The 12,832-nt window shown below is 38.9% G+C and overlaps 1 protein-coding gene across 2 annotated transcripts in view; it reads right to left on the bottom strand.

Moving 5' to 3' along the window:
- Nucleotides 1–9,942, bottom strand: part of HELLS (helicase, lymphoid specific) — a 41,888-nt gene extending 31,946 nt beyond the window's left edge. Inside the window, exons 1-3 of one of the 2 annotated variants that reach the window (XM_061402845.1) lie at nt 9,739–9,941; nt 9,150–9,271; nt 4,651–4,773 (exon numbers count right to left, since the gene is read on the bottom strand). In XM_061402845.1, the coding sequence (XP_061258829.1) occupies nt 4,651–4,773; nt 9,150–9,271; nt 9,739–9,769 (276 nt within the window). In that variant the 5' untranslated portion in view covers nt 9,770–9,941. Of the gene's footprint in view, nt 1–4,650; nt 4,774–9,149; nt 9,272–9,738 lie in introns of both variants that reach the window. The other variant, XM_061402846.1, reaches the window with a different exon arrangement.
- Nucleotides 9,943–12,832: the final 2,890 nt, after the last annotated feature.

Below are 12,832 nucleotides of genomic sequence, written 5' to 3'. Positions count from 1 at the left end.
AACAGATTTCCTGCCTTAAGCAACTAAAATCCAGATAAAACATACCAATGGTTTTCAGCAACTTTTCGTCGTGCAGCAAAGGACAGTGAACACTGACAAAAGGGAAACAAACTAGGTGAATCTTCAGACTACTAAGCTTACTGCCTGGAGGCAATGTCCAAGTGCAAACAATGGAGGGGGAACCCAAGTAGAGCTCAGAAGTCTGCGTTGAGAAGACAGAGTGCAAAACTCAGAGGAGCTGGCAAACCAGGGTCAAAGTACCAGAGGGGAGAAAGCAACATACAAAAGAAGCTCTGAAGATCTGCAGTGGCACGCTCAGGCTGAGTACTGATCAGTGTGTGAGTAGAGAAATTGAGGGCCAGAAAAAGAGCAACTAGAAAGCAGGCAGAAGGATCTCTGTGCTCACAAGGGATCAGGAACAGTTCATATTCATATCAGCCAAACGTGAAAGGCCTCTTAACACAGAGAGCATCAAGAAAAACTTTCAGAAGACGGACCAAGTTATTCTTATACTAGAAGCTGTTCCAAAGCCCCCTAACAAAGTTTTAAAAGCAGGACATAAAATGATTCAAATTATTTCCAAGAGGTGGTTAAGGGTATTTGCCTTAGGAGTCATTAAGCTTGGTATTTGTTTTTCTGTTTCCTTTTATCATAGTTTTGAAAAGGGCTCCAACAAAGAAAAAAGAAAATTTAGCAAATGTAGGAAAATCTTCATTGATAATCATCAACTGTGAATGATGGGGACAAAAGGATTTATTGTAGTGTTAACATTAGCCCAAGTTTTTAAATCTTTATATATTATAGTAGACTTAGAAATAAATTATACAGTGTCTTAGATGATAAATGCAATGGGAAGAACAAAACAAGGTAAATGAGATGAGGGAAGAGGTGTCAGGTAACTTTATTTAAGGTTGTCAGGGCAGGTCTCATTGGAAAATATTTAAGCCAAAGCTTGAAGATGATAATGAAGTAAGCCAGGCAGGAATCTACTGAGAGGAGGGTTCCAAGCAGGAAACACACCTGGAACAAGGTCTGCAAGGTAATGGGGTTGAGAGAGGCAACCAGACTGCTTATGGTCTTCTGGCCATCATAAAGACTTAGGCTTTCTTAGAAACAGTGAAAGCTAGAAAGCAGTGAAATATAATTAAAATACTGCATGGGGGGGTGGGGGAAGCACTAAAGAAAAACTCATTCTTCATCCTGTAGAGAATCTTTTAAAACTGAAGGTAAATGAAGACTTTTTCAAACATAAAAGCTAAAAGAACCTGTCACCAACAGAAAATGCAGACAAACCTATAATTACAGAAAACAAATCAGAAGACAGGAAATGAGGAAAGACAGGAAGTGAGGGATGGCAGAGAATTAAAAAGGGGGCAGAATTCAGCCATAAAAAAAGAATCTAATCCTGCTATTTTTTCCCCATGGAAAAGAAATGCAAAAAACCAAAATGGCTGTCTGGGGAGGCCTTACAAATAGCTGTGAAAAGAAGAGAAGCAAAAAGCAAAGGAGAAAAGGAAAGATATAAGCATCTGAATGCAGAGTTCCAAAGAATAGCAAGAAGAGATAAGAAAGCCTTCCTCAGCGATCAATGCAAAGAAATAGAGGAAAACAACAGAATGGGAAAGACTAGAGATCTCTTCAAGAAAATTAAGAGATACCAAGGGAACATTTCATGCAAAGATGGGCTCAATAAAGGACAGAAACGATATGGACCTAACAGAAGCAGAAGATATTAAGAAGAGGTGGCAAGAATACACAGAAGAACTGTACAAAAAAGATCTTCATGACCCAGATAATCACGATGGCATGAGCACTCACCTAGAGCCAGACATCCTGGAATGTGAAGTCAAGTGGGCCTTAGAAAGCATCATTACAAACAAAGCTAGTGGAGGTGATGGCATTCCAGTTGAGCTATTTCAAATCCTGAAAGATGATGCTGTGAAAGTGCTGCACTCAATATGCCAGCAAATTTGGAAAACTCAGCAGTGGCCACAGGACTGGAAAAGGTCAGTTTTCATTCCAATCCCAAAGAAAAGCAATGCCAAAGAATGCTCAGACTACCGCACAATTGTACTCATCTCACACGCGAATGAAGTAATGCTCAAAATTCTCCAAGCTAGGTTTCAGCAATACAAACCGAGACTTCCAGATGTTCAAGCTGGTTTTAGGAAAGGCAGAGGAACCAGAGATCAAATTGCCAACATCCACTGGATCATCAAAAAAGCAAGAGAGTTCCAGAAAAACATCTACTTCTGCTACATTAGCTACACCAAAGCCTTTGACTGTGTGGATCACAACAAAATGTGGAAAATTCTGAAAGAGATGGGAATACCAGACCACCTGACCTGCCTCTTGAGAAACCTATATGCAGGTCAGGAAGCAAGTTAGAACTGGACTTGGAACAACAGACTAGTTCCAAATAGGAAAAGGAGTACGTCAAGGCTGTATATTGTCACCCTGCTTATTTAACTTCTATGCAGAGTACATCATGAGAAACGCTGGACTGGAGGAAGCACAAGCTGGAATCAAGATTGCCGGGAGAAATATCAATAACCTCAGATATGCAGATGACACCACCCTTATGGCAGAAAGTGAAGAGGAACTAAAACGCCTCTTGATGAAAGTGAAAGAGAGTTCAAAAGTTGGCTTAAAGCTCAACATTCAGAAAATGAAGATCATGGCATCCAGTCCCAATACTTCATGGGAAATAGATGGGGAAACGGTGGAAACAGTGTCAGACTTTATTTTTTGGGGGAGCTCCAAAATCACTGCAGATGGTGACTGCAGCCATGAAATTAAAAGACGCTTACTCCTTGGAAGAAAAGTTATGACCAACCTAGATAGCATATTCAAAAACAGAGACATTACTTTGCCAACAAAGGTCCGTCTAGTCAAGGCTATGGTTTTTCCAGTGGTCATGTATTGATGCGAGAGTTGGACTGTGAAGAAAGCTGAGTGCCGAAGAATCGATGCTTTTGAACTGTGGTGTTGGAGAAGACTCTTGAGAGTCCCCTGGACTGCAAGGAGATCCAACCAGTCCATTCTATAAAGGAGATCTGTCCTGGGTGTTCTTTGGAAGGACTGATGCGAAAGCTGAAACTCCAGTACTTTGGCCACCTCATGCGAAGAGTTGACTCATTAGAAAAGATTCTGATACTGGGAGGGATTGGGGGCAGGAGGAAAAGGGGATGACAGAGGATGAGATGGCTGGATGGCATCACTGACTCGATGGACTTGAGTTTGAGTGAACTCCAGGAGATGGTGATGGACAGGGAGGCCTGGCATAATGTGATTCACAGAGGCGCAAAGAGTCGGACACGACTGAGCGACTAAACTGAACTGAACTGAATCTTGCTATTTGTGACAATATGGATGGATCTGAGGGCCTTATACTATGTAAAATTAAAGAGAAAGATAAATATTATATAATCTCACATGTGGAATCTTTAAAAAAGAAACAAAAAGCTCAGATACAGTGAACAGATTAGTGTTGGAGGGTCGGGTGGGACAAAAGGTAGAAATTTCCAGTTATAAAATACACATGTCATGGGGATGTACTACACAGCATGATAACCACAGTGAATAATGTGTGTGCCGCATGCTCGGTTGTGTCCTACTCTCTGCTACTCCATGGAATACAGCCCACCAGACAGACTCCTCTGTTCATGGAATTTTCCAGGCAAGAATACTGGAGTGGGTTGGCATTTCCTACCAGGGGATCTTCCCAACCCAGATGTAAACCTGCATCTCCTGCGTCTCTGCATTGGCAGGCAGATTCTTTACCAGTGTGCCACCATACTTACTGCATATTTGCAAATTGCTAAGAGAGTCAATCTTAAAAGTGTGCATCGTAAGGAAAAAAAAAATTTTGAACCCTAGTGACACCTATGTCACCCTATGGTGACATTAACTAGACTTACTGTGGGGATCATTTTGAAATATACAGCAATACTGAATCATTACACTGTACACCTGAAATTAAAATAATGCTCTATGTAAATTATATCTCATTAAAAAGGAGACAGAAAGAATTTTGGGGAATTAATGGTTACGTTCATTATCACGGTTGTGGTGGCTTCGTGGGTATACATTTTAAATACGTACAGTTTTGTGTGTATCAATTACATTTCAATAACACATTAAAAAAAAAAGGACTGAGCAAAATAAAATACAAAATTTTTAGCATCCAAAAAAAATCAGTGGAGAGAATAAAAATCAGTCAAAAGGCAAATTTAAAAAATGTTAGTTTATTCATACAATGGAATGCTTCTTAGGAATAAAAATGATCTATTAAATAAATACATATAAGCGAATCTTAAAAGTATGCTGAGCTAAAGAAGCGAGACACCAAAAGAATGTTTTTCCTATGATTCCATTTGTATAATATTCTAGAAAAATCAATACCAATTTATAACTACAGCAAACAGAAATCAGTGGTTGTCTAGGGCCAGAAGGAGAGATCACTGACAGAAGAGAACTTTTGTGGGTAATGGAAATGTTCTTTATCTTGACTGTACTGAGGATTACACAGGTCAAAACTTACCTAACTCTAAATTTTAAAACGTGTGCATTATATTTTATATAATTTATATCTCAATAAAGCTTTTTTTTTTTTTAAGCTGTTAACTATAATCAATCATGCGTACATACCTCTAACTGCTGCTGTTCCATTTTAGTCAATAAAAATTTGGAGTAAATATTGCTTTTTTCAAGCAAATGTTGAAGTCTACGATATCGAATGTCCACGGACTCTCTATCCCAAGACATGCGAGCCTACCCAAAGAAAAAGTTTCCATAATTATTAAGTTTGCTGACATACATTGATCTTTCTGCATAATGCATAACAAAGATGACTAAACAACTGCACTTCAGGTTTAATATATTTCCTATAATTAATAAAAATACTTTTCTAATATTACATTCACTTACTAAAAATGTATATCTTCAAACAAAAAACTAGAATCGCTAAAAAAAAAATGATTCTGGGGTTCAATAGGCAATCTGGTAAAATATATTAATAGCTTGGCTACCAAAATATTGAAATTTCAGATACTGAAAACATGGTTATTGGCATTTACGAAACTGAAGGCCCATTTTCAAAATGTCTGAAATTACAATTAGAAAGTAAATATTTAATTCAAGTTGAAATTAAGTTTTTAAAAAACTAAATGATTTCAGAAAAAGAAAAATTTTATATACCAGTTTTATTTGAAAGAGCACTGGAAGTAAAAGATAACCTCATTAGCTAGGGACTAGAACATCTAGTTTTAGAATTTAAATACGATATTGTTAAAACACTTCAACAAGTTAAATCTACTGCTAATTTCTTATAAGCTGCTTTTCTCCTCAGTATTTTGTTACCCAAGATTTGCCCTTACCTTTTAGGTTCCTTTTATTCTCAATCTCTTAGCTTTATCTTTGACCCTTGTACAACTTCTGTTTACAAAACTCTGCTTTTCATATTACTGTCACACACTATCTATTTGTTCATTTATAAAAGTATGCAACATTCTAGTGGCTGAGGAGGATCTCTCAAGTCGCAATAAAAGTAAACAGAAGGCACAAGAGAGAAAACAAAAGCAACAAATAAATAGCATAGTTCAATGATCCACAAACTTTTTTTGGCAAAAGGGCAAATATTTAAATATTTAAGCACAATATGGTTTGTACTGTGAATACTTAAATCTGCCTTTGAACAGTTACAGACAATAAATATATAAACCAAAGTTGTGTTCCAATAAAACCTTATTTACATTAACAGGAAGAGGCCAAATCCAGTTTATAAGTGGCCAACTAAATACCGTAATCTGAACTCAAAAGAAAAGCATTAAGTGGGCTGAAAGAGTTGAATATGTACAAATCTTACTAACCAGCAATCCCACTCCTACGTGTGTGTGAAATAAATTTAATTCAGTGGTTAAGGCTTGACCTTATAAACCAGACACCATTATACACTGGCTTGTATTTCTCAGATGTTACATCATCTAACTTTTCTTTCAAAACAAATTATTTATTTTCTATTACAAAAGTAGTGACAATAAGACATCAAAGAATAAATCTAATGAATCTAATGAAAGTAATATATGTGGATTACAAGAAAATTAAATTTCTTTTAAAATCATCCATAAACTTCTCTGTGCAAATAATCTGTTAGTATTTGCTAAACTATTTGCAGTTATTTTAGGATGGCTTTTCTTTTACTATTCTTTTACTATTACCAATATACAACTATGATTCCAACAGTCAGTCACTGAATGCAATGGATATTATAAATGAAATGAAATTACTTAATATATGCCAATGGTTAACCTTTAAACCCAGTCTTCCATATTTCAAAATAATTTTGTAGTAAATCTTCTCATCTATCATTCCTCTTTCTTAATTTGTTATTTGTTATACTAAAGTAAATCATAACTTCATCTGTGGAAAGTACTGAGTGCCTGGTGGTAAGTTTCTCTTGATAAGAGTATGCCAATGGATACCATGAGCATAAATTCTTCACTGTCTGTCCCATCACCTCTCCCAAGCCCAGAATTTTTTTTTTTCTTTTTCTTTTTTGCAGAGGGGGTTCTATTTCAGTCTACACAATATGAGCTGTTTTCCTTTTACCTTTCCAAGAACCCTCACAACTCTTACCTTTCCCTTCCCCCCACTACAGGGACATTAAGGCTACTCTAAAGACTTCTAGACTAACAATGACTTCTTTCAAAAGGAAATGCAGGTGAAGAGTCAAAGAAAATAACTGTAGCAAATGAATATCAAAATCATTCTCCAGGCTCTTCACAAACCTTCCAATCTCCTAAACCAAAGCAAATGCTTCTCATTAAGAACTTAAGCTAGTTCTTCCTCTCTTAAGTACTTCTAAATATATGCCCATAAATACTGTATTCTCCTAAAAGGAATCATTACTTTTGTATGCTGAATTTTTTTTAACTCCAAAGACCTATAAGAGACATACTGGAATTTTCTCGATAGTCACTGAGGTAAGAATAATTTATGTCAAGGACAAAAAGTAAAAAATTCTTTCAATACCTGTTAATAAAAAGACATTGATAACAATGAACCACAGTCTTTCACCCTTGTACCAACGGGACTGAAAAGAGCCTTATTCATGGACAATCTGAAAAATGAATTTTAAAATTGCTATTTTAAGTTCTATGATGCATAACTTCTAAAGAAAAGCTAGCTGTACCATACCTATCCCTCAAGTGTTAACAATTCCAAAAACATCTTAAAATGACAAAGTGTTCAAAAGCTTAAAAATTTCACTAAAAGGAGAAATTAACTCCCAGTTTAATCAGCAAATGTTTACGGTTCTATAAATTTTGACAAATCTTTTTAAAACTGTTTTTTACTTTTTAAAAATTTTTGGCTGCACTGCAGGGCCTGTAGAAATTTAGTTCCCAGTTTGGGATTGAGCCCACACCCCCTACATTGAAAGTGGACCACCAGGTAATCGTTAAATCACTGGACCACCAGGTAAGTCCCTATTAAAGCATTTTTGAAATGTATCTTTATTATACCTACCTTTCTTCGAATAGCATTTCCTTATCCAACAATCTTCATGGGTTATAAAACTGAACTACACTACTCAAAATTAAGGGTTTATCGTTCTTGCCATCTCTGAAGTTGATTCTACTCTGGACTGTGCTCCAGAATTCATCCTTTACAATTCACCTTGTTACAATAGCCACAAAGTATATTCTATCTATATAGTCATATATGTTTTGTAATATATTATAAAATATTCTTTTACTTTAGTTATAAATTCAACAGACATTTATTATCCTATTATCTGCCAAGTGCACAGTGTACAAAAAAAAAACAATGTGATGTGCCCTCAAGAAACAAAGTGAGAAAGTAAGTAATGATAATACTGTGTAACAGAGTACTATGGGAATTCACAGAATGAGTAAAAGTGGTTTACGGTTGACCTCCCAATTCTATTAAAATTTATAAACTTATTACCTTAACCAATTATGGTTAACTACAGATGATCAGTAACAACGGAACTAGAATTTACTGGAGTGAAAGTATTGCAACATGGTTAAAAAGTGTGAATCTGAAACCACAGGACCTACATTACCATCTCTGCTCTGCCATTTACTAGCTGTGGGACCCCAGGCAACCTCTAGGTGCCTCAGTTTCCTCATCTGTAACACAGAATGAAAACAGAACCTACCTTATAGAATATTTTAATAAAATAATTTATACTAATAATTAAACTATTAGGTTTAATAGTAATAATGAGTTAATAGTAGTATCTACATGATAGAATAGTTGAGAATTCAATGAGTCAAATACATGTACAGCATTTAGAACAGTGACTGACAGTAAATGATCATGAGGTGTTAACAAGGCTAACAAAAGAATCATTACTGATATAAAATAGGAGGGAACCAACTAATGTATTACTTGCCTTTGGAGTACACTACTCCCCAATTTAAGTAGTTTTATAATTACAGGATGTTAATTCAGTATTAATGTCCTTAGTGAGGTATGTTAAAAAAAACTCTGGAAGCAGTCAAATTTGAGTTCACTAGTGTGTGACACGACCCCCAGTTGCCTCAGTCTCATCATATTTAACTGGAGATATCAAAAGTATTGATATAATCGTAATACTGGGAGGGCTAAATAAATTATTACAAGAAATCACTCAGTAGGGAGCACATTAAGAGCTGGCAGGTAAGCAACGGGGTGGGACAGTATTGGAGTTAAATATATTTAAAAACTGAAGCTTTTCAAGAGGTTAAAAACTGCTTTTAGTAGTCTTCAAAATAAGAAAAGCTCAAGGGCAATGTCAATGAAAATGTACAATGGAAAAGAAAGCAGAAGCAAGTTGATTACTTAGGTGGAAAAAGAACACTGAAAAAATTCATTACCGACTTTGGAAGAATTATTATTATGGCTGAACAAGTAATCTGAAATGCTAACTTAAGAGAGATGAGGACACTTTCCAGACCAAGACTATAACTGATAGAAGCATGATTCCAAGCTCGTGCAAAGCTTTCCCAAAAGTAGCATCGATAAAAGCAGCACGTTTAAAAGTTGATTAAAAAAAAAGACTAGTAAACTGAAGCACACAAACCACACCCCCGAGGACGCATTAGGTTACTACTTAACGACGATGAACTTGATGCCTAAATTACCTTTTCTAGCATCTTCCGCTCTCTCTCTAGCCCAGCAGCCTCAAGCTGTTCTTCCTCCTCTAGCATGGCTGGGGTAATCACGGCAGTCTCCGGCTGTTCAACCACATCTGGAGATAGGGGCCCTGGAAGGGGAGGCGGGGGGTGGGGAGGGGGGTGGGGGGACAGGGCTTTTAAATTGCAGTTTTAAAAAAGGACAAATTACTCCACGTCCTTATTAAACAACCCTTGTCGCCTTCCCAGATGCATTTGACGCAAAAGTTGAAGACCCAGGGGGGACGCCAGCATTACCTCTCAGAGACCTCCTAGGTCTTCACTATGTCAACTAGTAGTAGCCCGGACCCCAGTTTACAACTGGGGATGTGCAGGAAAACGCAGGTCTCCTGTGTAAAATCTCCTGCACTATGCAAACACACGCAATTTCAGGTGTCCCCTACCCACTCTCCACAGAAAGGGGAAACCTCCTTTCCTCCTCAAGCTCTGCCCGGGGTCAGCTCTCCCCGCAAAAGTTCGGCTGCAGTCTCCATGCCGCTCCCCCACCCCCGCCCCGGACGCCGCAGCCCGCGTTGGGAGGCAAGTTCTCCTCACTCACCGCCGCTGTTCGCGGGGCGTTGCGCCGGCATGGCTGGACACACACTCCGGAACCGGGTGCCCTCCTCACAGTGCCTGCAATGCCGCACGCTAAATCCTCACTCGCCGCTCCCTCGTCCTAGTCTCCGGGCCAAGCGCCCAGCCAGAGAAAAACGCGCGCTTCTCCTTCGCGGGAAAACGCCGTCATCTCGCGATGCTTCGTGTTCCCCACCCCGCCCCCGAGTCCCAGAGGCGCGAGATTTGGCGGAGTTTGGTTTTCGTCAACCAACTTGGGCGACGGTAAGCGTTTTATGGGGACCTCGGGCTTGAGGTAGATGGATTCTGCTGCAGAAGTTAGCCTTTAGCTCTGTGATGCTGGGCGAGTTTGTCTAGCGAACGGCCCTATTTCCTTACGTAACTGATGATAATGCCTCACTATGCAGGCTTAAGCAACACTGAACAGTTTGAAAGGCACCTTCACACACTGGCTGATGTGATTTAAACCCCGCCCGCGGAGTATCCAGGTGAAGATGTGAGAAATACATATTGCCAACTTTGGCCACCATCCGCAGTTAACATTTTGAATGAAAATTCCCCGAAGTGACCCAGAAGAGGGCTCTTTTGTGGCTGGAATAGGAGAGATAGTATGATGGTAGAGTTCTTTTTAGAACGTTGTTTCAGGATAAGGGGGATAATGCAGTGATAAACCTAGCGGAGTGGCCAGTAGAAAAGACATAAGGTTCAGGAATTCAGTAGAGGTTCAGTAATTAGAGAAAGCGCCTGAAGGGAGGAGCTGGGCTCTTCTGGCCCCTGGTTTTTACTTCAGTCTTCAGTCCCACACTTTCTTGCCTGCAGTCCCTTTTAACAAGTTCTTGTGCTACCCCCACCCCAGCCTCAGAATTTACGGTATACCTGCCATGTAACCATCTGTTTCCTCCATTTCTGACTCCCATGCTATGCTGCTGCTGCTGCGCCGCTTCAGTCGTGTCCGACTCTGTGCGACCCCATAGACGGCAGACCCCCAACTCCTTTACTGATTGTAATTGTACAAAACTTAAGGGTCTACAATGCACTATAACCATCTTCAGCAACCTTTGTTAACACTGAGATTAGCAGAGAAGATTGTTTTTATTCCTACATTATAGGTGGGAAAACATGCTGCCAGAGGATAAATTAACTTAGCAACAAGCTTACAGTCATTTTGTGATAAAATAGTAGCCAAACCCAGGTCTTTTGAAAGCCAATTCAGATTGCATTAAGATAAATAATAACCTCCATTAATAATTACTCTTAAATCCTACCTTTTCTAATCAAGGACAGTAGCTATCAGTCAGTCTCACATTACTAAGATTTTCAACCTAAAATCAATTCCAAAATTTCTTTTCCTAATTTTTCAAACACTACTTTTTACAGGGTTTTCCCCTAATGTGCTGAGTCTTTTCTTGTTCTCTCTTTAGAACTCAATTGTGGCCAACCTACCCAAAACTTTACTTCATCTGTTGCTCTTCCCTACTTTGTTCCTTGTAGTCTGCTCTGTAAGCTTCAGTGATCAGCTCAAGGCCAATAACTTCCCTTCTAATTCCCCAGAGATCAAATGGGGACAATTTATCCAAACACAAATAGGATGGAATTCAAACAATTTCATCTGATTTTCAAAAGACAGAAATTTTATCTAGTATCTGGTCCCACACCTGACACTGTTTGCACTGGTATATCTCCTGACACATTTGTCACTGTGCTGCGAACTTCCAGATGTACAAGCTGGGATTAGAAAAGGTAGAGGAACCAGAGATCAAATTGCCAACATTCAGTGGATCATAGAGAAAGCAAGGGGATTCCAAAAAAACTTATGCTTCATTGACTATGCTAAAGCCTTTGACTGTGTGGATCACAAAAAACTGTGGAAAATTCTTAAAGAGATGGAAATACCAGACCACCTTACCTGTCTCCTAAGAAACTTATATGCAGGTCAAGAAGCAACAGTTGGAACCTTACATGGAACAATGAACTGATTCAAAATTGGGAAAGGAGTACAGCAAGGCTGTATATTGGCACACTGCTTATTTAACTTCTATGCAGAGTATATCATGCGAAATGCCCAGCTGGATGAATCACAAGCTGGAATCAAGATTGTCGGGAGAAATATCAACAACCTCAGGTGGTACCACTCTAATGGCAGAAAGTGAAGAGAAACCGAAGAGCCTCTTGATGAGAGTGAAAGAGGAGAGTGAAAAATTGGGCTTAAAACTCAGCATTCAAAAAACTAAGATCATAGCATTCAGTCCCATCATTTCATAGGAAATAGATGGGGAAAAAGTGGAAGCAGCAACAGATTTTTTTGGGCTCCAGAATCACTGCAGACAGTGACTGCAGCCATGAAATTGTGTGGGTTTTCTATTTTATATATAGAAGGCAATGGCACCCCACTCCAATACTCTTGCCTGGAAAATCCCATGGGTGGAGGAGCCTGGTGGGCTGCAGTCCAAGGAGTCGCTAAGAGTCGGACACTACTGAGCGACTTCACTTTCACTTTTCACTTTCATGCATTGGAGAAGGAAATGGCAACCCACTCCAGTGTTCTTGCCTGGAGAATCCCAGGGATGGGGCAGCCTAGTGTGCTGCGTCTATGGGGTCGCATAGAGTAGGACACAACTGAAGCGACTTAGCAGCAGCAGCAGTGTTTATCTGTTAAACTCTTCTTCCCCCTTTGGTAACCTTAAGTTTGCTTTCTATGTCTGATTCTATTTTTTTTGTAAGTTCATTTGCATCATTTTTTAGATTCCACATATAAGTGGTATCATGTATTTGTCTTCTGACCTACTTCACTTAGTATGATAATCTCTAGGTCCATCCATCTTGGTGCTGTCAACAACAAATTGGCACTTTCCATGGGTGCTTGCCATCTACCTCTACAAAGGATGAAATCATGTGCTGCTGTAGCTGCTGACTTTCAACACCCATTGAAGGAGCTCAGAGTGGAGAACAGAAATGCACTCTGTACTCAGGGAAAAATTGGTAGGACAGGTCTTCAGGTACATATTCTAAGAGCTGAGTTTACGAGCCCAATTCTCATATCTAGAAAAACATTAAAATCCTTCATGGTGATGACTGTTCCT

Source organism: Bos javanicus, chromosome 26 (assembly GCF_032452875.1).
Source record: "Bos javanicus breed banteng chromosome 26, ARS-OSU_banteng_1.0, whole genome shotgun sequence".
NCBI classification, from domain to species: Eukaryota; Metazoa; Chordata; class Mammalia; order Artiodactyla; family Bovidae; genus Bos; species Bos javanicus.
Note: the sequence above shows the minus strand (reverse complement) of the source record. Positions and strands in the feature narration are given on the sequence as shown.